This window comes from Cottoperca gobio, chromosome 7 (genome assembly GCF_900634415.1).
Source record: "Cottoperca gobio chromosome 7, fCotGob3.1, whole genome shotgun sequence".
Classification (NCBI taxonomy): domain Eukaryota; kingdom Metazoa; phylum Chordata; class Actinopteri; order Perciformes; family Bovichtidae; genus Cottoperca; species Cottoperca gobio.
The window spans coordinates 4,253,181-4,280,680 of NC_041361.1; the positions used below are offsets into that span (position 1 = coordinate 4,253,181).

The window sequence follows — 27,500 nt, forward strand, 5'->3', positions numbered from 1 at the left end:
TCATCCTTGTAGTGCATGTGACTTCCACATGGTATCACTGCCCTTCCTAATCAGCGAGAAATCTGACGGAACGAAAAGAAATGTTGCAGTTATAATCATATCAGGGAAGTCGTACGGTCGCATATCTTGTTTGGATATATTTACCAAAATGTGCAAAACAGACAGGCTTTGAGCATTCAAATGGGCCAATTCAATACAATATAAACAGTTAATGTCATGATAGGAAGTACCTTAAAAGCCACTTTCCTTGAGGCTGTCAGTTGTTTCCTGGTATTTGCAAATATCTGCTCGGAAGCAAGCAGACACACATTTAAAAACTACTATCAATGAGCTCTCCTCTCGAGGAGCTGCGCATACACCTAACAGCTATGTCCCCATTAGCCTGGGTTACTAGCTATATAAACATAGCTAACGTTACCGTTAGCTGGTAATGACGCGGGGTGCTGACAAGTTGTTTTATTGCATAAACAAGGTGAAACAAGCCCTCTTCATCATGACGAGGTTGATTTCTAACAAGCTACAATAGATCTGTTTATCTTTTATGATCAAATTTGAGTAAATTCTCACTCACTGTGCGATGTGGAAAGCCTCTCTTTTTGAGTAACGTTTATGTTGTGGTTGCACGCACTTGGTCTTCCGTTAACACTTCCGGTGTGAGTGTCAAAATAAAAGCGTCATGACAACACAACACTGCACATATTATATATGTCAAACAATACTTCCCCTTACATGTACTTATGTTTAATATGTATATGTATGGCATGTTTAGTCCCGTTTATGTGGTTTGTTTCCAGATCCTTTGGCTTTGAACCACATCTGAAGCTAGCATCACAAAAGAACATTCTCTGCTAGCATCACCAACAATTGTTTTGATGTTATTGTGATAGTTCTTATTTTCTTTTACATATTATTAGTTATTATATTTCTCTGCAATTTGATTGGATATTTTCCAAGTAACGTTGCTGCTGACGTTATTTGATTGTAGTTCGTATTTCTTTTTAAGAAGTTGACGTTAGCAACTGCGGTCACCATGAACGATGTGGATTAAATTAGCCTATAGGTATAGGGTTTGACACTAAACATCTCGGTGCCGGTCAGTTTCGGAATATTGTTGTAAACAAAATCTTTTGGCAAATAATAATAACGTCAAGTGGTTCTCCAAGAAAAATGGCTAACTGTTAGCTTGTCAGAGATGACGCTTTTTGTTTGCTTCCCGTCTGCGCGAGGCAGGAGGACAACGCGGTGGGGTAACATTGGACAAACAGATGCCCAAACTGACAATACAAACCCATACAAACGGGGAGTTGGTGCATTATAACAGCACATTGAGGAGAACAGGTATGTCAGCAGTTTATTACCTGTGATAAACAATGTGAGAAATGTCAAACCAAATTTAAAAATTGTCCTACAGAGATTAATAAAGTAAATATACTTGTGTTTGAAAGTTGTGCAGCACAATTTAAAACCACTAATGCCATGTCTATGACGCAATGTCATTAATGACTCCGACAATTTGCATAACTTTTCAGCACTTCAAAATTAAGGAAGAAAAACCCTTATTGACCATTTCACACCCATACATCAACAGAAAAAGTATCAGCCCTGTGAGAAACATTGCTTATTACACACCAGAACACACAATTACTGGAACAATGGAATAGAGGGAGACATAACAGTTTAAATCTGCAATCCTTACCTCTAGTGGAACACAAAATGCTGATAGTTTGAGTCTGAGGGTTGCACCAGAGGCATGCTGTATTAGCTTTATTAGACTGGAGATGTTAAAACAACAAACATGCTTGATATTTACATCCAGATTTGTGTCCAGTTTGCAGTCATCAGCCTAACATGCATGTCTTTGGACTACGGGAGGACACCACAGTCCTCGGAGAAAACCCACGGAAACATGCCTCCTCCTCACAGGAAGGACCTGGGCACAGATTCCAATTCAAGACCTTCAAGCTGTGTGGCTACAGCACTGACCTGGCTTCTTCTCCCTGCATGGTCTCCTCTGCTGGCAGAACCATGAGAACACAGAGCTTCCACAGGTAAACAAAGATGCATGCAATTGTAAATAAATTGTGCCCCCATAAAATGTGTTGTTCAGATACATTAAGCAACAAAAAGAGGGCCTAATATACAGACGCACTTACTGGCAACTGTTGTTGGGGCTGAGGTAGCTTCTTGTTCTGATTTTATTTGAGGATATCCTGTTCCTGGGATCCATCTGAAGCATTTCCTTCAACAGCTCAACACAAGCGTTCCTATTGGCAGCCTCTGTGCTGGTTTTCTTGGTGCAGGTTCATCTACATTTTTAACAAATCAGCCAAAATAATTGCCTGAAAATTGAGTATTTTGTGGGCTGTGTTTTCAGCTCCTGCAGAGAGGAACACCGGTATCTTCTGTTCTACAGGTGGGATGCTTCTTTCAGCGTGAAACTCCTGTGGCGTCTAAAAGAAGACAAAAATCTTTTATCTTTTATGCTAATGGTAAGTGATCTAATAGAGGATAATTCATGTTTGGCTAAGTATTATACCGTGAATGTTCATTGCATGAACACAATGTTCTTGGGTCTTCCATGAAAGGACATCTGTGTATTTATCTCATCATTCTCAGAAGTCTCTTAGGAGGTTCACCCAGGAGGTCGATGATGAAACGCAGCTGGAGACAAAACACAGCAAAGCATCATCATTATTGACTACTCCTTTACATGTTCTTGTAATCATGGTAGCTGCAACTACTGGATGTATTGCCATATTCATGTTGCCCTCAAGATGAATCGTAATCGCTTCACTTTGCATTTAGTGCCACCATCAGGTCCAACGTATAGATTGAAGCAAAAATGTTTGCTTGGATAAAAACATGATTACATCTATCACTGGAATCTAATCCTGCAAATAGTATAATACTAATAACATTAGTGTAGCATAATCTTTATTTACAACTGTGCAGAAAAAATGTAGAAGCTGCACTGTATTCAAATGTTGTTTAGAATTTGAATGTCAATGTCATGAATGAAGCTTCGGCTCTTCAAACTATTCGGTACATCCCTTCTTCAAACTCGTGGCATCTTGTAATCTTTTGATAAAAGATGCTACGACATATATACTATCAATTTCAAGAGTGACGGCAGACGACAATAGACTGGCCTAAATCGAAAATGTTTAGATGGGTCAAATGTTTGTATGTATGTTTCACATATAACATAACTGTTATCCCTGATAGCATCTTCACTGTTTACTGGGCTTTGCACTGCCAGTCTGTTGCCACTAGATGCCACTAAACACCTTTAAATGAACACGGTGGCACTGTTGACGGTAGAATTTGTAATTTCCAATGAACATGTAAATGTTGCGTATTCAGTTAAGAATTATATATTTAGTCGGTATGCTATATATGTAAAGTGATACTATCTGTCAGCTAAAGTTAGTAAGTACATTAAAATAAACCATTGACCAGACACGGTGGATCGCAACGTGATCAAAGCCTTAGGCTCCTTCCTCAAAATGCTTAATTTTTCTAATAGTGTGACTTCAAAGATGGTACAGAAAAATCTCCCAATATAAGTCCAGCGAGGTTAAATTTCCCTGAGCGGTTACCACAGCAGAGAGAAGTGGCATTATATGCTGAGGTTGCATTGTTTTATTAACGCAGAAAGGAAGGAAGGAAGGGAAGATAAAAGCTCTAAAATGTTTTATTTTGACAATGTTCTCTCCTGGAGGAGCTGCTAGTATTTAACAGTTAAATATAGATTTGAATTACATCAGTTGCACGTGACCGTTTAATGTGTTGTGTAGGTCATGGGTCAAGGTTATGCATGTGGTAGGGACAGTCCCAGAGCATGTACACATTTATATGTAACGAGAGAAAGAGATCATGCACGTGTGTGCATCAAAACATTTATGCACAGCTCTGATAATGAACGGTTAATGTGTGACTGGAGTTATCAAATAAATAATGTCTGTATCGTTATATAATTAGCATAAAGTTATTTCTCCTCAAGAGTCAGAGCAAAGCATCCAGCTCCTCCAGGAACCTCCTCTCCTCACAACCAAACACCTCTTCTCTTCACCCTGCTTGTGTGAGATGTTGAGTGTCTTTGGCAGGGCGCTTTGCTCCACTGAGAGTTGAAAGAACCAGCGCTGCAAAAAAAAAACAAGAATATTCTTTCCCCTGGATGAACAGAAATGTTTGCTTCAGTGTTTTCATTTATTTTCTTTTTGTAGGAAACAAGATAAATGAGCACATTGCCTTTGTACAACTACAGGTAGATGGAATTTCAAAAGGGTTATCGTTGCATCAATTCATAGAGTGAAGGCACTCGTATTGTTTGTCCGTTAGTACAAAGTGTACTAAAAAGGGAAGAGGCTGCACTGTGAACATCTTGTTCAAAACCTCAGGGAGTGATTATATTGGAATGATTCGTTTTATACTCAAAATTGGATTAGATTTACTTTATTAAAAGAGGTTGTGATGCAATGATCAGACATAGGATTAGAACGCTTTACAAAAACATACAACACCATTACTTGTGATTTTAGTGAAATTGCCAAATTGAAACCTAACACCATGTGTCATGTATGTAAGCAAGCTAACAGACCCTGGGTCTTTCAAGCTTAAATCAGTCATCCAAAAGTGACAAAACACAGAGATGGCAAGATGTCAGTGCTGCACTCCTCTTTGACCTCACCACGTCTCATAAAACGTGTCCATTATTAGCTTCCTCTTGCTAACCTATGAGTTGCTTGGTAGACTACTACTCTGTTTACATGCAGCATTACCATATTGTGCTGTCGCTGAGAGACAGAGCAATATAAGAATTATGCAGTTTAAGAATTATGCACAGCTATATAAACCAGCAGTTTAACATGCATCCCGTATTGTAACTGTGGATGGAGAATCGGTAGGCCTGTTAGACAACTAAAGGACAAAAACAATCTATCTCCCTCCCCTGCAGTGTAGTGCAATGTGGGCGTGATTGACAAGAAAAGCAGCGACGCCTACTCTTACAATGCGCTCCCCTTATTGGTTGGAAAGTGGAAGTCACATTTGGGGCTCTCCCCATTATTGAAATTACAATAATATTAAAAAAATCGTCTATATCTACAATAACAGAAATGTTTCTCACAAACTTAAATATGATCCACTTCAAACTTTAATGCTCATGAAACCGTAACAATACAAATGACCCACTCCCCCCCTGCAGCTGCGGATATATCTGGCAAAGCTTCCCTAAACTCATGTGGCTACGGTTTGAGTTTATTTGGAAAAGGTCCTGTTTCACAGTTGCATTCGCTCTCTCGTTTCCCTGCAGCCTGTTTCAGTCGTCCATTGAAAGGAAATCGCTGGGCCATCCCCCCGACGCGCGCCTGTGCTGTGGAGCTCCCCCTTGCTGCGTGCATCGTGATCTAGTGTCTTGCAGAGAGAGAGAGAACGCAGGGTCACCTTCTGTCACTGCAAGGGGAAATACTGAATATATTGCAGCATAGGCTATTTGGGTAGTAGTGCACCTCAGCAGCTGCAGCATCTCTGGTAAGTCAGTATGTGTGTCTGCTCCGTGTTGATGCCAAATCGCTGCACGGGGAAGACAAGCTGAGCATCCTTTCAGCAAAGGGCGACGCAGGGATAAAGGAATCTGGCATCATTTCCCATCGTTTGGATAATGTCTCATGCCCTCTCTGCTGCGATACCGAAGAAGTACTACAGATTCATTAGCAATACTATAGCAATAACAATTTTGAATTATGCATGCGTCATTTTAAATGGTGTGTTTGCATAAGCCAAGGGTGAAAAGGACCATCTTGCATCATCTTGGATTACTACTGCATGCTTTGCTCGCCAGCGAAACTATAGTCTTGAGTCGCTTAGTTTGGTTTGGTCTAGCTAATGTTCTCACTTCCCTTGAAATGACAGGATGATGCAGAGTGTTGGTTTTTAATATGCAGCTGTTTCTCTTACCCTTCGAATTGACAGGAAGAGCAAATTTGACCTCGGTGTCCAAAGTGTATTAGCAAAGCTATATGTTTATCTGCTTTTAAATATGATCTCCACAGAGCTCCATATGATATCAATGACTGTTGCCATTTTAAGTTCACTATAGTAGATGGGGGGGGTGGTGGTCAAGGCTGGGAAAGGATTGCGATTGTATGTTCCATTCCATGCGTCAAATGGGTAAACAAGACCAGGAGCACGTCGATCAAAGATGTCGTAAACCTCACCACTTTATGTAAACGGTGGGTTTTATCGGTGCAAATGCAAGGCATAGAAGTCAGGAATCGCCCTGTTGTATATATTTGAGTGTTTTTTCGGTTAAATGGACGCGAATGTTAATGAGAGCATTCCGCTCTGACGTTATGTAATTGGTTGTCACAGCCCAGCGAGGAGCCATCTCTATCTCTCGTCATTGTTTCTTCTATGACAAACCAACAGTACCACAGAGGAGGAGCATCCTGTTTAGGGATCACGGGATTAGGTGCATGTGGTCTTTTAATCATTCATCAAATCTACCCCCGAGCTGAAATGCATCCAGGCTTACAGCTGACTAAAACTCATAGCCACATTTCTGCGTTTAGCAGCAGGAGATGTTATCGCGCTGCTGGTGTTTCTGGAGCGTCACGTATTTTCCACCAAAACATCCAGCCGTGTCTTAAAGCATACAGCTACTATCCATAGAACATGCATGGATGATTAAATGGCTGTTATGTGGTTTTTGTTTTGTTTTTTTGATTCTGTAGCTTCTAGTGATGACGTAGCGGATGACAGACAGGTCGCTCGTGCCCGCCTCAGCTTGTTTTGGAGCTGTCCGCGGTGCTGAATACACTGTTTGCTGGAGTGCTTGTCTGTCAGCAACCAAGGTGCCCACAGGAGAGCCTGAACGAGGCTGCAGAGAGGAGATGATACTCTCAGGGGGGTAATCCAATTGTATTGCAGAGAGGGGAGTCAAAGAGTACTTGCTATTTATTAGCAGACTCCTCACTAATCAGGGTGGAGACAAGTTAAAAGTGCATCACTCTTTGATATGTTATTAAAGGCAGAATATTCTATACATCTATAAATCTGTCTGTAGCAGTGGTTTCCAATCTTTATGGCACGTGACCACAGTAACATGAGGCAATATGTGGTTGTATCCACAAAATGCACAAAGTATGGCCTTTCATTTGAATGATTTTTATGTGTCTTAAGATAGCAAAGTATTCACTGCTTCACGTGGGGGTAAGAGCAAAACATTTAAGGAATTAATGTTTTGCACATTATTTTCTTTTGTATCCTTTGAACTGTAGTGTTCAGAGTTATCCACAGTTTCCACTGATCTAAATGAATGGCCTATTTAGGCCTAAATTTGGGCCTAGTAAGTAAAGCCACGTATTTAACCTCAATACCTATTTTGTACACACTGATATGTCTCCGCTGCACCAAATATTGAAAACTGTCAAGGACCAAAAGCTGACCTTAAATGTCTGTCCAGATTTATAATCTTGTTTACTTATTCTTTGCTTGGATAGTTATTGATTTAAAAATGTTGCCATTTCTATACAATTTTATTTTTGCAAAGGAATTGTACAGCTGCTTGTGGTTATGGAAGGACTTAAGAAGTTTGGTATACAATACTGAAACTCACTTATTGGCACTGATATTGAAACATTTAATATCCAGCCCTACTGGTAAGCCTCACCGGCCCTGTCACAACTTTACATTTCTATTTATGTGCATTTGTTTGTGTCTGAGTCTGTATTTGTACAGTGTGTGCTTGTCTGTGTCCTTGAGAGGCATAGAGCTCATAATTGAGTCACAAGTGTGTCCTCTCTAACTTCCTGTTGTGCTGACAATGTGTCTGCGGTACCGTTCATTTTGTGTTTCTATGCTTGACTTGTTTTGTTTTTGATTATGGTAAGGCCGCATCTTCCCGCTCAGGAGGCTTGTTGTCAGAATTTGATTACGATTTGCACTCACGCAACCACTGGCTTGATCTGTGGTTATCTTTAACCTTTCATGGGAAAACAGTAGTTGTGACATTGCTGTTATCTACCACAGGGAACATAGTGATAGTGTATGGTAAGCTTAACCCAGGAAGTGAAAATGTAATCGTTTCAGGCGGTTTTGCTAAATGGTTTTAGGTTATATTTAATCCGACTTTATTTTGGTTTCTTGTTGGCCATGTCCATAATAACTGACAAAGGATTAACCGGAGCGTGGGATTTGTGGGAAGCACTGCAGTTCACTGTTCTTCCATTTAATGTGACATATTTAGTCAGGGTTGCTTTGTCCTTAACAGTTTATGCTTGTTAAAACTTTAATTGATTTTACTTAACACATAGCGCTAATTTCCTTTTTAGGTGAGATTTCCCTTCTCTTTGTTTCTCCTCTTATGTTTCGTTACAATGCATCAAGCCAATGTGAGGGCTGATGGAGAAACTGGTGCAGAATACTGATATGTGCAAACCACTCTTCAGATTTCCAACCTCCATCAAAGTAATCCAGAATAGATGTTGGTTACATCTAATTCTTACTGTGTCTCTCTCGATATATCTCACATGGAGGAATAAGGTGTTTCCTCATGTCGGTGACCTTTTGTGTTGCTGTGTTACATTGTCAGTCTTTGGTGTGTGTGTGTGTGTGTGTGTGTGTGTGTGTGGATGGTCCTGAGATCACCATGTGTGAGGGAGAGAGGACAATGTGTTAAATATTGGGGTTGTTTGTTTCCCTATCTTTAATGTATTTGTTGACGAAAGGGTTAAAGGCTGCTGTTCCTCCGTGAAAGGAGGAGATAGTGGTGTCTGACAAGGTGTGAAGAAAGAGACAATGTTAGAAAGAACAGAGAGTCTGAAGGGCAGCTGGAGTGTCTCATTTCTCTGAGTGCAGAGGAGAACACACACAAGCTAACGCTCTATCCTTGGTGGAAGGTTTATGACATTGGAGATGATCAGAAGCATCCGCGGCACCTTTCACAAAAAGAAGCATGAATCTCTTTTCATGTGTTTGATTTTACGCTTTAAAGACAAACAGATGTAAGAGGCTATTAATATTCTATTTATTTGATGAAATACTATCAACAGGATGGGATGATAATTCTAACATTAATAAGGAGCGTCTACAGTTTATTTACAACGGGGTTATACCAGTGGATAATGTTTCCCCAGTTTTCTACTCAAATCAGTTTCTTTTTGGAGAACAGGTTCATGTTACCAGGTGGCTCTCCTGCAGTGTCACCCCAACATGTTAGTGTTTCCTCTCTGAAGCTTCATCATGTAGCTGTGGATCAACCTGAGGCCGAGCACTGAGTCAGTGTGTGTCATGATCTTTTGGGCATTTCAAAATGGAGTCCAGTGATGCCAGTCAATGTGCAAGAACATCAACGTCAATGGAGTTTTTTGTTTATGCATTGCTTGGTGATAATTGAATGTACCTGTGGGTGCAGCAGTTTCAGGTCATTGCTTTGAACACTAGAGGGTGTGTTCCTCATGGGCATGTTCAGACAGATGATGGGATGTTGCCTTCCTGACTGGATTGTAAAGCAGCTCATCATGGTATGTCTATGCATTCTGCTAGGACTGAAATTCTTGATCAGACACGAGCTGCAAATAACAATTATTTAACCGATTTAATCATTTGGTCTATAAAGAGTCAAATGTGTTGTTTCTTTTCTAACCAACAGTTTAAAACCCTAAGATTTAATTTGGCAATATACATGATGAAGAAAACAAGAACATCTTCACATTAATGGAAAGATGGAAATAGATATTTTTTGGCATTCTTGTTAAATATCTTGTTGGTTCATTTTCTATTAATGGACTAATAGAGTACTTGTTTCACCTCTATCAGGACCTGCAGCCAGCCGTTGAATTATTGATGATTTCCTCGTCAGGACACTGCTGATCTCTGTATCTTTCAGATGAAAATCACCAGTGGCATAAAGTGACCATGACTCAGCATTTTGACGTGGATTTGTTCCAGAATCTGTTGGATGTAGTCATTGTTATGTGCCCACATCTCAGGTTGCTTCATTCGATGGGTGGGCTGCTTCATCACAGCTTTTTGTCCGTCCATCCATCTGTTATCTGTACTGCTCACCCTGTTCATCAGGTGCAGCAGGAGCATATTCCAGCACACACACTGGGCGAGAGCTGGGGTACCTTTCACTTTTGAAGACAGATTAAGCTGAATTAAAGTCATTATAGCCTCATCAACATTCATCACTGAATGTCTGGGTATTAAAGAAAAGACAAGATGGCTGAATGATGATATAAGCATGATGTTGAAGTTAGAGCTGCAACTAGCGATTGTTTTCATTACTGATTAATTTGCCATTGCAATAAATTCTGAAAAAACATTTCCCAGAGCCCAAAGTGACACCTTCAAACAGCCTAGTATTTCCTTCAAACTGTTTAAAACCGAAGATATTTATTTATAATGAGAGAAACGCAGCAAATCCTCACATATGAGAAGTTGGAACTAGTGAATGCTTGGTATTTTTGTTCGATTAATGGCAATGATCCAAATGTTTATCAGTTGCTTAATCAACTAATTGTTTTTGCAGTAAATGACGCTATAGTCCAAGTGTTTCAAAGTGTATCAAACCACAGATTATTAGACAATCTAGGTTTATTTTCCTTTTGGTTTAGATTATATATTATATATTAACCAGCAATAGCAACAGAATAATGTATATGTGTTGTTTCATGAAGTGATAATTGCATTTTAAAACTAATTGCAAGCTTTAAAATCTTCTGGATCAGGGACATATCCTGATGTTGTAAAGACCTGGGAAAAGACAATCAATTGAGTGTCATCTGCGTAGCTGTAGTAGGAAAAGTAATTGAAGTGAATAAAAGAGCCAAGTGAATCTGTGTACAGAGAAAAGGGGAGGGGACCCAGGACGGAGCCCTGAGGAACCCCAATGGTGAGTTGACAGGGGTCCGACAGAGATCCTCTCAAAGTTATCTTGTAGGTGCGAATTTTAGGTAGGATTCGAGCAGGGAGAGACCATAGCCTGAGACCCCCAGTTCTTGAAGGGTGTAGAGGAGGATCTGATGGTTCAATGTGTCAAACACAGCAGAAAGGTCCAGAAGGATGACAACAGAGGAGAGGGAGGCTGCTCAAGCAGTGTGAAGTTCCGCCAGTTCAAAATTAATTTCAACTAATCGCTTAATATCTCTCGTGTTGGGGTGATATCCATTTATGTTCTCATTAGGAGTAATTAAGCACCACTTAAACTCACTGATACTGATACCCCAACATGTCCTGTTTTATTTCCACAGGTGATCTCCTGCAGGGGACCAAGAGCTCTCTCTAAGGTTTATGGAAACCTGACCTCCCATTGGCGGAGAAGGTGAGGTTGTACTCATTAGTTTGTGCTGTCTCTTCTCCAAAATCTTCCTTTTTGCTTCATCCTCAAGTTTCTCAGGTTCTCCAGAAGGACCATCAAGTGCTTTTTAAGCGACGTATTATATAATGCATAATGCTAAATACACCACTTGCGGTGATTAATAGGTCTTTGTCAGTGGTGTGAATATTTCATGAGGGCGTTCCAGTCTTTCAATGAGCTAACAGGAGGTCCTTTTGGTTTCTTATTTGAGACTTTATTATTGAGTTGTTCTTCATGTGGCTTACTCTATCTATGAGTGTGTACTGCATGACTAACATTACATATAGGATTACTACGCTACTGTGTTTCAGCTCTCTAGCTACACTTGATCGTATCCACTGATATGTAGTGTCTTTATGTCACAATAACATTTAGACTCTCTTAATAATTTGTGTTATCTCAGAATTTGCCTTTATTACCACACTAAGAGCAGCTCTCTCGGTCTCGCTGGAGAGAACAGCAACTCAGGAGTGATTATTGATTTCCCCGTTTGATGTCTTTGTTTTGTGTGCATTATGGCAGAACCTCACTGCAGCAGCTGTTTGATGAACACAGACTATTGTTTGTATGAGAACATGATGGCCCAGTTCAGTAAGGCTTCTCCAGGGATCCTTTTTGGACTGGGAGAGGAAGCTGGGTCAGAAGAATATAGCCTGAGTGTTTATATTGTAGGTTAACAAAGTATGCTCAAAGGTTTAGCCAGGAACCTAAGAGCCCACAAAAGAAAATATATCACCAGCAGCAATATTGTTTGTTAGTCTTGTCCAGACATTATTTGGGCTCTAATCGCCTTTTGTCCACAAACACACTGTGGATATCATGTTGGAAATCTCTCTTTATGTTCTTTATGTGGTTTTTTTAGAGATCAGATCAGCGGTTCTTAGTTTCCAAGTTTGAAATATGTAATTAAGGACACAATGTACCAATTTGATTCTGCATTTTTCTAATCACAAAATATATCTCCTAGTCTATTAAAGTCTTGATTTAGAACAATCAGCTATTCATGATTAGTTATAAGGAAAGTAATAAATCAAGTCTTTGAGGAAAATTGCAGCTCTATTGAGGAAAAGGGAGTTATATGTGTCTAGAATTGCCGTTGCAGCACATAAAGTAGTAATGACATTTGAAGAGCTAGCTATCAAATAAAACCAACAATTTAATTTGTTATCCATCAATCACACTTTGCAGCATGGCCTGTAAAATGTTGAACGTAGGATAGTGATATTTCTAAATTCTTAAAGTCAGATTTTGAGTTGATTTGTCAACTGGGGAGTTCGCCCAGGCTTGGTGGCTTGTTTGTGCCTACAGGCTGGTTAGCCAATTACGCGGAAACATTTACACAAGACTTATTTATTTTTATTCATTCTTTGTTTAACAACCAGCAGCACTAGCTTAGCTCTTGATTAGGGATATCCATCCATCACCCTCTAAGCCAAATTGGCAATAGCTGTCATCAAGACTGCCTCTGATAAATATTACAGGTATGTGCCAATTTAAAGTATGATATGGTCTTTAGTTTGTCCTTGTAAGTGTTGAGTTATGTCCTAAAGCAGTCAGCTTGTGTGTGTTTTAAATATATATATATATATATATATATATATATATATATATATATATATATATATATATATATATATATATATAGCAGCACTTTGACGGAGATGGCTTGTTGCTATGTTGGTGGAGAGTATTTAAGGAATATGAGATTTCAAATTCATGCTAGCATTGTAGCTCCATGCACGGCAATGTTGACTGGTCGCTCATGAAAGTTTGTTCACACATTCATGGTCCCCAGAGGATGAATGTCACTGACTTCAGTGATCTGCCTTTTACTCCATCATCATGTCAGAATATAATAATAATAATAATAATAATAATAATAATAATAATAATAATAATAATAATAATAATAATAATAATAATAATAATAATAATAAATGTGACCAAATATCTGCAAAACTAATGACATTCCCAGCTGTACAACGTGCTAACGGCTAATTAGCTAATGTTAGCATGCTAACACACTAAAGCAAGATGAAAGCAGTCTCTCCTCTTTTCCATCCCATGTACAAACAAAAGCAAAGACACAGTTTTATTATCAGAAAGTTCTGTCTAAAATAATTTAATTTAGCAGTTACATGTGTCGCATTTACTTTGGAAAGTGAACTGGCCCTTTTGGTAAAAGGAAATTACATTTAAGTTCAGTTGTTGATAGTAGCAGTAACACTCAAAAACTGCGTGTGTGTGTAAGAGAGAGAGTGAGACAACTGAACTCAAATGTAATTTCCTAATTGTAATATTTTGAGATATGCAATGCATTTTCCTTTAAATAATTTGTAGCACTCTCTCATTTTCAGTAAGTGAACCTCCCACTCTCCCCACTTCTCATAAATTCACATACACACATGTACAGCTGGTGCATTTGAAGGCAGCCCATCAGTATTCAGTGCAGCATCGGGCAGCTAAACGGTGGCAGGCGGAGCGCTGGTGAGGTTGAAGAGCAGCATTTCCAGATTGACTCTTGCCTTGCTCCCTCCCTCTGCTCTCTCTTCCTGCCTGGACATCAGCAAAAACTGGAGTGGAGCCTGAGCCTCCATCCTCTCTGCTCCATCTCTTCCCCTCCTCCACTCTGCCTCGCTTGTCCGTCTCTCTCTCTGCCCTCCCTCTGTCGTTTTTTTTTTAACCCTTTCGTCACCACACTGTCACCAAGAGGCTTGGTAATTACATAACCACTGCAGCAGCGCTTGGGACACTGTGCTGAATCGTGTGTGTGTGTGTGTGTGTGTGTGTGTGTGTGTGTGTGTGTGTGTGTGTGTGTGTGTGTGTGTGTGTGTGTGTGTGTGTGTGTGTGTGTGTGTATGTGTGTTTTATAGGTGCTGCATGTTGTAAAATTTACATTTCCACTCAACAGCCAAATGTGGAGATGGGACCAGCCGGCATCTATTCAATAGTCTCTTCCTGTCTCTCCGTCTGACTCTCTCTGTCCTTCTGTTTGTTTCCAGCTGTCTGGGAACTGTGTCTGGCATGGATGGTTCTAGAGGGTAGCTACATTTGCAAATTCACATTACTCCAAGAAACACCGTCATCTCCTCGATAATTTGATAGTTCATTTTTTATTCAGTTTGTTATAATGAATGTATATAAACAAGACAGCCATGCTAGTGACTGTGTGAGGCTGTGCTTGTTATGGTGTTTCCAGCTAAATGCTAACATCAGCACGCGATCATGCATATGATGTTAATGTTAGACAGGTATGATGTCCCCATGTTCACCATCTCAGTTTAGCATGTTAGCAAGCAAATACAATTAAGGCTGTCAGGTTTGCAGCTATTTGGTCATAAACTAATGCATTGCCAATGACATTAGAGGAAAGTATAGCAACAAAGTTAGCTACATTTCACCCAGAGGGAAAGCTTAATGGCTGTTTCTTTCTGTAATGCTGCTTGGGATTTGTAATTCTGCCATGATATTTTCCTGTACTCAAGCTTGTATCTTTGCAATTTTGTCAGGGAACTAGATTTTCTTCAATGCCTTTGCAAGTCGTTTGTACTGGTGGTTTCAACAGAGAGAGTTGCATGCCCATCCAAGAGTTGGACATGCTCAAGCAGATATTAAATATAACATTTACCTCTGGATCCCGTGACACCTGATACCTTACACCTCCCTCTTCACTGTTTAGTAGAAAGTTACTTTTCAAGTATGCTGTATAGTAGACGATAAATACTCTTTCCCTGCGAGGAGAACCCTTCTTAGACCTGATTGGACGAGCACACGCCACCCACTGGCCTGTCACTGGTCTCTGCTTCTGACAGCTGTTTTGGAAATCTAATTTCTCCTATGAACTGAAATACTCAGACAACTTAAAACAGCTGTGTAGACATAGAGTCGTGCTTCACGTTATGTCTACACAAGGCTTAGTTTGAAGTTAACGTTGTAAACAAGGTCAGAGAGGCAGTGAGTCATGTCATCATGAGTATAGCTCATTTATTGATCTGCCGGAGGGAGTCCTTCTATTCTTAGTAGGTGTTTTACAGCCTCTTGCTGATAGTTAAAACAGATATTACTATTAAGTTGTGTACACTTGCATAGTTTTTCAGAGGTGTTATAGTATTACAATTTACAGGAGAATAATTACTGCCAACAGAAGATCTTCCCTGTGCAAGAAGACAATTGAGGTTATGATAAGAGGACAGAACAGAGGGACAGAAACAGTTTGATGTGAACTGGCACTCTGTGTCTCAGGAGTATTACAGAGTTAATAGGACTCCCTTTAGTTTGAGCTCGATATTTTAGTCTTGAGCTGTGCTAGCTGCGTGGCTCGAGGCATGGAGACGGCTGTGTGGACTCTTGTTCAGTGATCATTCCTGAATGGATACACAGTTCTTTATCTCTCTGAGCCCAAAGGTCTAAAACCAAAGTCAGTCAAGTTTGTCCTTTTTCACCATTTTTCTCATGGTGATTTATTGGTTGATTAGGCTCATTCTCTTTAAAATACATTCAATTATCTTTAAAAATTCTTTCATTTAAGTTGATTTTTCTTTCAGTTTTCCAAAACATTATCTGTGTTAACTTTCAGTTGGCAACACATTCTCTATAAGCCCACATTTCATAGTGCCAGGCCATTACCTCACCACTGGTGACATTGGATAGTCCTTGTATCGCCCCAGATATTGAAGATTGAACCAGAGTACAAACTGTTTTATGGGCTGTCAAATGACAGGCAGCAAGCTCAATCCCTACTAGCTCCATATGTCCTGTGGTTAACCGTGACCTCTGACCTCCCTGTGGGGTGGGGGAAGAGAACATTTCCCGACAGAAAACAATGAACTATGATATTAATGTCTTTGTTGTTATTTACATCCTAGTGAGTGTTCTGTTGTTCTGGGAGCTGAGCAATAGCATACCTGGCTAACTCGCAACAGTTACACAAAATAGAAAATGGGCAACAGGAAAGGAACCCCCCTCCCACAAGGAACAAACAACGAAGCAGTGACTTGATTCTTGTGCAGCCACCCAGAGCAACACCGGAGGCATTCATAATCAGATAACTGAGTCATCCTGCATTTGTTCGCTTGAAAACATGACTCACATTGCACGCCTGTACAGGCAAATGCATCTGTGGACCTGGTTGTTAAAATACCTGGCAGCTAGGGTTAGGGTTAGAAAACACAAAATCAAAGCAAATACAAATCTGACTGTTTGAAATGTGAGGATCGCTGCAGGTTATAAGAGTCCCACACTCATCTATTCATGTATACAGAGGTGGAATGTAACTATCATGTATACAGAGGTGGAATGTAACTAACATGTACTCAAGTACAGCTTTGACGTACTTGTACTTAACTTATGTTCTATATTGGGCATTTTCTTTATGGATAACAACATGGGAAGCACATTGCTCTTCCTTGTTCATATCAGTTTTCTACTTCACAATGGCTCTTAACAATAAAAACAAAATAGAAAATCTGTCTTTGTATACAGCTGTTTCAGGGGGTTTCCTCTGTTGGATAGAATAGTAGTTAGCATGTTGAGGAGAGAGAGAAGATGATCAGTTCAGATTCGCCCCAGCGAGCAGCGACGAGGGCTCACGGCACTACAAGCAGATAGAAACAAAACACAACACCCTCACCCTCACTCATTTTCTTTCACTTCGCCTATATCCCTGTATCAACTGCTCTGCCTCTTATCTAGCTCAGATTACTGAATCTTCTGTGAATAAGTCTCTCCTGTTCAGTATCCTCTCTATTTTGCCCTCTTTACACTTCACAAGCTCCTTTCTTGTGTGCATGTTGCACATTCTCCATCCCACGAGTCGACTGTGGGATGGACAGCTGACACTGCGTCACCCTACCAGCCTTCTTGCTGCTGTGTAAAGCATCAGTCACATGGGTGGTTTAATGAACGCGTGTGTGAAGTCTGCACAAGGCAGCTCTGTCTCCTGGCAACATCCAACAGCCTGTTTATTCCGCTGCTGCACCGTGAGATGAATCACATCTCTGTCCTGATGTGTTCAGCTGCCGTTCTGCCCCTGTGGCTCTCTCTATTCCACTCAGGAACGGTCTGGCTGTCTGAGCAACTCCTCAGCTTGCCGCACCTCCTCCCAGCCTTCTCCCCTCCTCTTCTCCCTCACCTCTCTCCTGTCACGTCCCTCCCTGCCTCCATCTCAATCTCGATTTCGCCTCCCCTCCTCTTCTCCTCCCTGCCACTGTTGTCTCGCTCGGTTTCTCTCTGTCACTCTCTCCTTGCTCATATCTCAATGAAAGACCTCCCTCTGTCTTTCTCCTTGTGTGTCCTCTTTTACTCAGTCAGTAGAGGAGGGGGACATGCTGTGCTTATCAAACAGAATCCATAGACAAGCATGCATCGTAAATCAACTGTGTGTCAAAACCTCAACTGAAGGCTTTTAGTCGAGTTAATTCGCAATATGTTTGACATGCCACATTCATTGTAAGTGCAGCCTTAGTTGATTTCTTTGATTATCTTACATTACTACACCAAAATGAGGTTTTGGTGTAGTAATGTGCTGCTGTCTAATCAGTCAGGAGATAGCGAGTGCTTGCTAATGTGCTGGAGTAAAGTTAGTTCATCTCTGTGAAATCTTCTTACGGTAACAAGCTTACATGTTCGTTGTGGTTTCAATTCAGTGCTTTGAAAGGCTCGTCAACACTGGACCTTCATATTGTGTCAGGAACCTTTGTCTCATCTGGATCAGGAGTTCTCTTTACCTCTCTTAAAAAGCCTTCACGTTTATCAGGCACCTGCAGTATTTAGTTTATTGTGTTACACAGGAGTGCACTTGTAATGAAATCTATACTTGTGTTCTTTATGTCACCACAGCACAAACTAATGCATTTGTCCCCATGTAGAATCAAACCGTGCACATCAGTGCTGCCAGTACATAATATCATAATTACAGTTTCATATCAGCATCACATTCCTCTCGACACTTTTTGTCTCTCGGTCTCACACGTCCTATCCGTTTCTTTGCTCTTCTTCCTAGCTAGCACCCTCCCCCTCTAAAGCTACTCAAGTGGCACACTGCAGGATTATCCCTCAGCCTCTGAGACACACTGGGTTGGTCAGACTTATCGTCCTCTCTGCGTTCACTTTGGCCACAGAGGTCAAAGTTGCAAAAAATAAAGTTTGCAACACATTACAGTAGCAGCTGCAAAGGACACATTTGGACTACAAATTCATCCATACATCCACACGGAGTCTTCTCTGGATTGTTTTTCTTTTTCTCTTTCAATCATGAAGCCAACCGTGGTAAGTGAATGTGCAGAAGAACGTTACATTACTTGCAACTGTGCAAAAAGTTTGAATTGTAATATTTTGACAGCCTTGGGCAACAATACCGCCTCTGCAATCACAACAGACTCCTCAAAGACTTTCAATTACAAAAGGGATCGCTGTGACAGCAGCAAGGGTTGTGGTCAGCGAGTGGGTTGTTAACGGTGCATGCAATGGATAAATGTGTCTTGTGCGGACCAGCCGTTACTTTTATATTTCACTTGTATATGCAATAGATTAGGTGTTTCTTTGATTTATATAGACCTATTTCACTATTCTGTCCCATGTTATATCAAAACTGCTTTGCAAAACCCTGAGTAATATTAGAAACAGTACTCTGTCCTTACTATGACTTCCTCAGAGGGGAATGGGAGGTGTGTTCACAGTCATTGAGGTGGATTGACCTTAATAACTATAAGCCCCTCTCCTCAATGCTTACTACTCCCACCCCCCCACTCTTATCCATCTCATGGGACACACGGAAATCTCCCACAATGGACCAAAAGCGAGACTTCTCTGTGATGTGTTCTCGCTGTGATGTGTTCTCGCTGTGGCTGTCATGTCTCTCTTGTCTTTACACAATTAAAAGCTTCTTCAGCTCTAACCCATCGTCTCTAGTTTGAGATCGTCAATTTAAGGAAACATGCGGACTATCTGGGCATTATCGCGTTAATCCAAATTCTCTCTAGACATCATCAAGTGTGTGTTGGTTTAAGTGTGCAAGTTTTGGTTAAGCCTGTGGATGCATTGGTTTTTGTTGTGAGCTGGGATTCTGGCATCGTCCTCGAGCTTAACTGGCTTTGATGTCACCGGGTGTTGTAGTCACGGATGCAGGAGTTGATTGGAGGAACGGACTGATTGCCAGGTAGACGGACCAATGCGGTTTGTTTGTTGCTGAGATTAAGACATGCTACTTTGGTGCTGCTTAGCTGCGTGGGGCCTTCTTGCATCACATAGTTGGGTTTTTTTCTTCAACTAAACATAAACTTTTTTACCTGTAAGGTTTGGATTTAAGGCAGATGGTGTCCTAAACTTCTGCTGTTTTAATGATGACTGTATTGACTGAGGATAGAGCTTCAGACTAATCTCACAAAGTGGAAGCACTGTCGTCAAAGCTGAGCAAATTGGCTTTTTTGAAATGTTCATGTTTAGTAAATACAAACAGAATATACACGGTTCCCTAAAAAACAAAAGAAGTATGAGCCGGATTGTTTAACACATCTGCACCTTCACATAAACAATATCATCATTATTTCGGCAGTTGAATGTGGTGAGCACATCGTCCTCAATGTGGAGTCCAACTGGGGAATTTGCCAGAACGTTGATTTTTAAAGGAATAGTTCAAAAACTTTATTTTCTTTCTCGCCAAGAGTTCAGATGTGAAGATCAATTCCACTCTCATGTCTGTACGCTAAATATAAAGCTACAACCAGAAGCTAGTTAGCACGACTTTACACTTCAGTTATTGTACGGATTACACCAACCAGATATAATATGGTAATTAGTGAGCTTTACAGGTGCTGTTTGGCAGATTGTGTTACCTTGAAGCAGAGACGGCCTGTGCGTGAGTGGTATCTATCTCCTGATCTGAATTCTCAGGATGAAAGCGTATTTACCAAAATGTCAAACTATTCCTTTACATAACTCTTAATTTCAATAGATACTGTATGTCTGTATGTAGGAGGAATATTGTGGGTGGGGGGGGGGTTGAGTCCATTCCTTAGCAGAGGTCAGTGAGTTGAATGTGTCGTCATTGATGCAAGTGGGTTCTTGTATGTGTCGTGCAGGTTGTGAGGGGGGGGGGCTAACATGCCTCCTCAGTGTTGTGGCCCCATTTTCAAAAAGGGGTTTGCTGAGGGTTTGTCCCGACAGATGAAACTATGATAATGATTAATAAACCGATGGATGGTGTATACTTTAGCTATACTGTACAGATCTGATCTGTACATCTTTGGATTGGCAAAACCTTCAGTGTTCTTCTATGTTCACTGAAAGGTTTTACCATGAAGAGACACAGTGTGCAGTTCTGTATTGTATCAAACCCTGTAGGTATGGTAGACTAGTAGAGTGCACATTAAATTTGAATGAAATTCTCAGGAAAAAAATACTTTACCGCGGATCCCAGTGCAACTTAAGGACTCAAATGGTCTCTGATCCAGACACTGGCGGTAAAATAAATGCCAAATCATGAAATAGCTGTTTGGTATTTTGTGTCGTGCACTGTTGAATTAGCGAGTGCATGAAAGCCTCGACTGTTAGCAGCCCCACAGACTGGTGTCATGGCTGGTGACAGTAACCAAGGCTTTTGATAGAATACAGCTCGGCTCAATCAGTCGATGTTCTCTAGAAAACACAGAGTGAGCACGAACAGATTGCCTGCTCTGCAGCTGACACCAGAACCAATCACACGAGGTACGAATGTTCCCCCGATAACATTTTTGATGAGTAAGACCCCCTTGTGAAAACACAGAGTGTGTTGCAGGAGCTGCTACTAAAAATACTTTCCCTTCATAAGATGACCTCGTAGTCAGAGGACTCTTTATACGCATAGGGACAATTATGTTGTTATATTGTGAATAAGGAAAGGGAGGTCAGGCCGGTTCAAATTGAGCCTAACGCAAAGAGTCACTTTTCATGACTCATTCCAGGGAGGAGGGATGTTGCAGGAATTAGTTTGCACTTGACTGCAGAAGGAAGTTGAAGGATGAAGCACGGAGGGCACTGGTAATATTCAAACCAAAATCTTCCTTGTGCTGCAGCAGACTGTAGATTGCAGACTCAGCTTCTCATTCTTCATCTGCAATGACCTCTATCCAGCACGCTGCTTAACTAACACTTAATGTGCAATGGGCATACTAGAAATCAATCAATTATTGAACTGTGCTCTTTATATCATTTTAATTAAAAGCTATAATAAAGTGTTGCGCTGTCGGGCAATGTGCAGAAGTAGATAATAACCACAAATCAACTGCATTTCATTGTTAAGACCAAGAAACCACGTCAGGGCAGGAACATTATCAACAGAACCTCATCATTATTATTATTATTATTATTATTATGAAGCGCATGCAAGAAAATTGTATTGTCATATTGGGTGTTGCAGTGCGATGAAGAACTCTCCGTCAAAGGGAAAGCCATTAGTCATGTGAGCAAAATGGATTAGGCTTCAAACTGAGTTCGAAACCGATAAAGCGTCTCGCAGTCGCTTCTGTTTTAACCATGGTGGTAAGATATCGACCAGACGTCAACAAATAAATATAAATCACCTTTAACGCTGGAGGAAATCCAGCTGGAACTTTATTCCGTAGGGTTTACAAAGTAATAGGTGATTAACCCACATCATTAAAGAACATCTATAGGTGTAAAAGTAGCGGTGTTGATCTTGTGTCAGTTCTAATTAGGGTTACCCAAAAGTTTGTTTTGTTCCCCCTTAAATTTTATCAGAAAACAACATTTAATGGATAATTTTGGTTGTTTTGCAAGTCCCAATTGTTTTTGGGTTATTGGTGCAATACGACAAAACATGAAATAAAGATTTCACAGATATGACGGAGAGATAAAGGACAAGGATGACGCACAAAACTATATACACTTGCAAAACAGCAACAGAAGAGACTGCACATAATAATAGAGGTAATGCAATAACAGTCATTGCAATAATGGTGACAATTACACAATTCTATGTTTATACACAAATGTACACACAGTGTAGCGTGTGTACTGTGTGTGTGTGTGTGTGTGTGTGTGTGTGTGTGTGTGTGTGTGTGTGTGTGTGTGTGTGTGTGTGTGTGTGTGTGTGTGTGTGTGTGTGTGTGTGTGTGTGTGTGTGTGTGTTGTTGGACTATCTCGGATGTAATGTGTCAAAAGAATGAGTATTTGCACAGCGGAAGCGTTCAGGGTCAGAGCTGTGTGATAGCCGTGATGCTCCACTCTCTCTGGTTTCTTTTCTAGGACACGCCAATATAAGATGCCCCCTCTCATTCCTCAGGGCACGGCGCTGTATGCATGGTGGAGGAGACTATTTATATCTCATTATTATAAACGTCTCAAACCCTCACACTGGAAAGATTTCCTCCAGTTGCCAGGGAAAATTGCTACATTGCTTCTCGTCAGTGATACCAGTGAGGCCAGCCTGGTCTTCTAATGTCTGCTCATGCACATCCACTGTACTGCTTTGTTCCTGTGTTTGTGTGATGTGAGGTCACTGTCTCACATTGTTATTGTTCTCTTTGTGTCTTTCAGTGCATGAGGAACCCAGCTCTGCTGCAGAGGACAGGTTTAGTCATTAGAGTGCTTTGCCACATCCAGGAAAATGTCTGGCTCCTACGATGAATGTGCAGGTGTTGACGACACCATGGACAGCTTCTGGGAGGTACGCACCAAACCGTCATGTCTATTCTGATGCAATCCAAGTCCTTACCCTCATCTTTGTCTTATGGTGATGTGGCCTCTGAAGTCCAAAAGAGTCGCAGTCTAAATCATAAAGAAATGTGATTACTGTGACCGAGTTTTCACAGGAAAATGAGTCTCAGAAGTTGTGGCTCAGAGCAGAGGGTCACTCTGCATGGGCATTAAACAAATGAAGCATAGCCTTCCACTTTAAAGCATGAGAAAGCTTGCTTGAAGATGAGAAGATTGATATTATTCTCAAATCTGTCTTGTTTATACACTTTATGCTTATCTACACTAACCAGCTGCTGACTGTAGCTTCATATTTAACAGGCAGCCGTGAGCGGTATCTTCTCATCGTACCATTGGCAAGCGTATGACCCAAAATGTTGAACTATTGCTTTAAATTAAGAGCTTCTTAAAGGTGACCTGATTAGGGATTCGTCCACCTCATTAAGCAGAACTGCAGCTAAAAATATTTTATGACTTTACAGACTGTATTTATGGTAACGGTGCTGAAAAGCAATGTTTAGATTTAGGACTGTCACTCATGTTTGGTATAACTAAACTATAATACATATGTGACAGAAGTGTCTGTGTTTGACACATTCAGCGTTAAAAAATAAAAGTAAATTAAGAGTAATTATTGAAACAGACACTCTTTTCGTGACCATGCGTGTACATTTTTAACGTAGTTAACATAATTAAAGTTTCCCGTGTCTTTGGTTAGTGAAGCCCATTCTCGCCAGGAAAGAAGAAATCCTAAAAGTTAGGAATATAAAGAATAAATATTCTCATAATACATCAAAAGTATGAGCTACAAATTCAAATAAACTTGACTTTCTTTGGATTTAGTTCTACTTTGGTTCATTTATATATTGTGTATTTTTAAGTGCATATAGATAATTGAATCAAAAGAAAACGTGACGACTACAACTAATTTGTTGGTGTAAATGGGCTTCCATCATTTCCTTAAACTATTTGGACACAAACAATAAATACTCCAAATGCGAACCTGCTACACTTCAACAGTCTTCTTCTTTGAGAGAATAGTTTATTATGTCAGTTTATGTCTTGTTAATGATGTTTGTTATAAATTGTGTCATCGCAGGACACATCACAACAAATACAAACATCATCCAGGTTCACTCCATCGTCACTTCTTGTGCTGAGATGCAGCATGAGTAACTTTTTACCCACAGCAAATTAGCGTTAATGAATTCCCTCAGTACAGAGTCTTCTTTGTATGGAGGCTCTTAGCCACGGAGACAAAGAGCCTCAGTCATCAGTCGCTCTGAGGCGGCCTTTCACCACATGCACCTGCCTATAGCATACTAGCAACACAGCTCATGGTTTATAAATGCCAGAATAAAATACAATTCTCCGGTTTTGTCATCAGTAATGTTGATATTTGACTGAGCAGTGAAGCACAAACCAAACTCAATAAAAACCATAAAAGAATCACCACACTGTGTAAATTCAAGAGCTCGAGTGTGTTTTCACATGTAGAACCAGTCCACCTGCGTGTTGTTGTTTGTGTGACTTGGCAATCTGTCACACAGGCCAAAACTCACACCGTCGCACACCTGTCTCACTGCCTCCCTGCAGCTCTCTCCTCTCAAACAGTAACCACACGTGCATGCTCGTGTCAGGACCAATCACGGTGCGGTGCAGCGATGCAACCAGCGAACACATCAGACAGGCTTATGCATGTGATGATGTATGTACGACTGTATGTATTTACAGCGCATGCACACGCTATCTTTGGATTCTATTTATTTCCGTCTCTACTTCGACGTCCATCCCTGAGAATCTGTCTGCCTGCATTACACCACTCAAGAGGATTAAAACACACACATTCACATACACACACACACACACTCAAACACAAGCCCATGTCATTGCATAACTACACATGCACAGGCACGAGCAACAAACCACCACCACCCCCCCCCTCCTCACTACCCTCCCTTCATCATGCACCATGAGCTCACGCCCCCTGCAGGCACTGAAGAGGCGGAGCCACATGGCCTGGCACTGTTCTTTTAAGGCGGTATCACTTAAGGTGGCAAGATCTAAAAGAAGAGGCAGTAAAATAATTTTGGCAGAAAGAAACTAAATACTGGTATGACTAACTGGGTAGGATCATTAAAAAAATTAATGAGGCTGAAGCTGTTTGCTTGGATTTAAAATGTACATATCATATATTGTAATTAACTGAACATACTGTATATTTCAGGATCTTTCCGTTCCTTTTTAACGTATTCCTCTCTGTTTTCTCAGGTGGGGAATTACAAACGTGCTGTCAAGAGATTTGATGATGGCCATCGGCTTTGCAATGACCTCATGGGCTGCCTGCAGGAACGTGCCAAGATAGAAAAGTCCTATGGTGATCAGCTAACTGCATGGTCCAAGAGATGGAGACAGCTCATTGAGAAAGGTCAACATGTGGGATGGGGTCAATAAAATAAATAACACAGTTACACAGTTTGATGATAGCTCTCTTGTAATATTTGGCTGCGTGTTATTGCACTAAATATTTGATCTGGGATGAATAATTGTGTCGTCCTCCCCACCCCACCAGGCCCGCAGTACGGCTCTGTGGAGAGAGCCTGGCTGGCTGTGATGACCGAGGCAGAGAAGGTGAGTGAGCTGCACCAAGATGTGAAGAACAACCTGGTGAACGAGGACGTAGAGAAAGTGAAGAACTGGCAGAAGGAAGCCTATCACAAGCAAATGATCGGAGGCTTCAAAGAGGCCAAGGAGGCAGAGGAAGGCTTCAAGAAGGCTCAGAAACCGTGGGCCAAAAAGCTCAAGGAGGTGAGGGCGATCAAAATCATCTTTGTTCATGATGTAACAAAGGAAGTCACTTCATGAAATAGCTGCTTCCTTGTTCTTTCTGGCTCGCTCCTTGTGCTTGTGATGTTGTTGTCAACATTCATTCCCCTGTCCATCACTCCAAACGTGAGATCATGATCAAATTAAAATACATGGGGGGGTGAATTACACAAAGTAACAGCGGGCCTTTCTGGTCTTTGAAGTCGTATTTAAACCTACTTTTGTTGCTTGATTGATTTTTGATAATCGTTTTTTAAGTGTCAACAACTTTACTGTTTTTGATTCACTCTCACCGCTCGCATTGTGTCATTGTTAACAGAAAACGCTCTAAAAACCCACTGTACACTACATGCTCAGCACCAAACAGCAGACAGAGTTAGAGACTAGCTGGTGAACCTAGTGGAGCAGTTAGCAGCTAAAGAGACAGATATTTCCCTCAGGAGTTGGTAGAGATTAAAAGCGGCGCGTTAAAGAGAGTGAACATTGGATTTGTATTCACAAGGTGTCCAGAAGCACGACTCCGAGTGAATGATAATGTTGCAAAAGGTGATGACATGTAAATGTTGTTTTGACAACTTGTTTCCGCTGCATCCAAGTGGACAAAAATATTTAACTTGAAGTTAGAATTTTCTGAATTTTGATCAAATCTCTGAAGAGAGACCAGTACTCTGTACTAAAGATTTCCTCTAGAGCAGCGGTCCCCAACCTTTTTTGCACCACGGACAATTGCGGCCCGGTACCAAATGATCCACGGCCCGGTACCGGTCCCCGGCCCTGTGGTTGGGGACCCCTGCTTTAGAGGACAAACCTGGAGCTTCTCCGTGACACTGTCTCAGCTCTGACATCTACTTTTAAGTACAAGTCCTTTGCATGTGATATTTCAAACAAAGACTCGCTAATGAATTGTTAGTGGATAGAGTCTTGATTTGTTAGCTTCGGGAAACACTTTATAGATACTAACGTCACTGCCTAAAGCCATTGATATAGCACTGGGTTGTGTGTTGCTTTGGGGCTGGCCCTGTATGATATGAGAGAACATTTCCTAAATTCCTGAGTTCCTAAAAAGCAAAATAAGGCTCCTGGATAAAAGGACATAAACATATTTGTGAAGCTTTATATACAGATCACATTCAAATGTATCATTCCCACTCTGAGAAGAGATGATGAGACTTCCTTCGGTCCCATTAGAACAAATATATGCGAGATGCTGACAGTGCCTGTGTTTGGACATACAGATGGAGGCAGCTAAGAAATCCTACCACATGGCCTGCAAGGAGGAGAAGCTGGCTGCAGCCCGAGAGGCCAACGGCAAGACTGAGGCTTCTGTCACAGCAGACCAGCAGAAGAAACTCCACGAGAAAGTGGACAAATGCAAACAGGATTCGCAGAAGGTGAGAACATGGCGGGGAAACCAAGCGAAGAGATGAAAGTCTTTTTTTAGTTTGTTTTATCTTGAGGCTAGTGGAAAAACAAAGATGTCAGGGGGGAAAAAGAACGGGTTGCTGCTCAGGAGATGTGTTCAGGCATGTCAGATCAACAGCAGATGTTGTTTTCTGTCACTCTGGTCAGTAGATGTAGCAAAGTCTCACCTTGTCTGATCTTGCTGGCTCGTTCTCACGGC

The 27,500-nt window shown here is 41.0% G+C and overlaps 2 protein-coding genes across 7 annotated transcripts in view; one reads left to right on the top strand and one right to left on the bottom strand.

The window, feature by feature from the left end:
• Positions 1–774, bottom strand: part of smim29 (small integral membrane protein 29) — a 4,327-nt gene extending 3,553 nt beyond the window's left edge. The window contains exons 1-3 of one of the 3 annotated variants that reach the window (XM_029435128.1): positions 572–774; positions 231–284; positions 1–62 (exon numbers count right to left, since the gene is read on the bottom strand). The exon at positions 1–62 is cut by the window's left edge and continues 237 nt beyond it. The gene's annotated coding sequence lies outside the window, so the exon portion shown is untranslated. Of the gene's footprint in view, positions 63–230; positions 285–418; positions 529–571 lie in introns of those variants that run through there. The other 2 variants (XM_029435129.1, XM_029435130.1) reach the window with 2 other exon arrangements.
• A 442-nt stretch (positions 775–1,216) lies between these two features.
• Positions 1,217–27,500, top strand: part of pacsin1a (protein kinase C and casein kinase substrate in neurons 1a) — a 34,186-nt gene continuing 7,902 nt past the window's right edge. The window contains exons 1-8 of one of the 4 annotated variants that reach the window (XM_029435125.1): positions 1,217–1,338; positions 1,829–2,048; positions 2,375–2,489; positions 11,256–11,326; positions 22,895–23,024; positions 25,325–25,481; positions 25,626–25,861; positions 27,115–27,270. In XM_029435125.1, the coding sequence (XP_029290985.1) occupies positions 22,965–23,024; positions 25,325–25,481; positions 25,626–25,861; positions 27,115–27,270 (609 nt within the window). In that variant the 5' untranslated portion in view covers positions 1,217–1,338; positions 1,829–2,048; positions 2,375–2,489; positions 11,256–11,326; positions 22,895–22,964. Of the gene's footprint in view, positions 1,339–1,828; positions 2,049–2,374; positions 2,490–5,339; positions 5,533–5,609; positions 5,698–11,255; positions 11,327–18,422; positions 18,629–22,894; positions 23,025–25,324; positions 25,482–25,625; positions 25,862–27,114; positions 27,271–27,500 lie in introns of those variants that run through there. The other 3 variants (XM_029435124.1, XM_029435126.1, XM_029435127.1) reach the window with 3 other exon arrangements.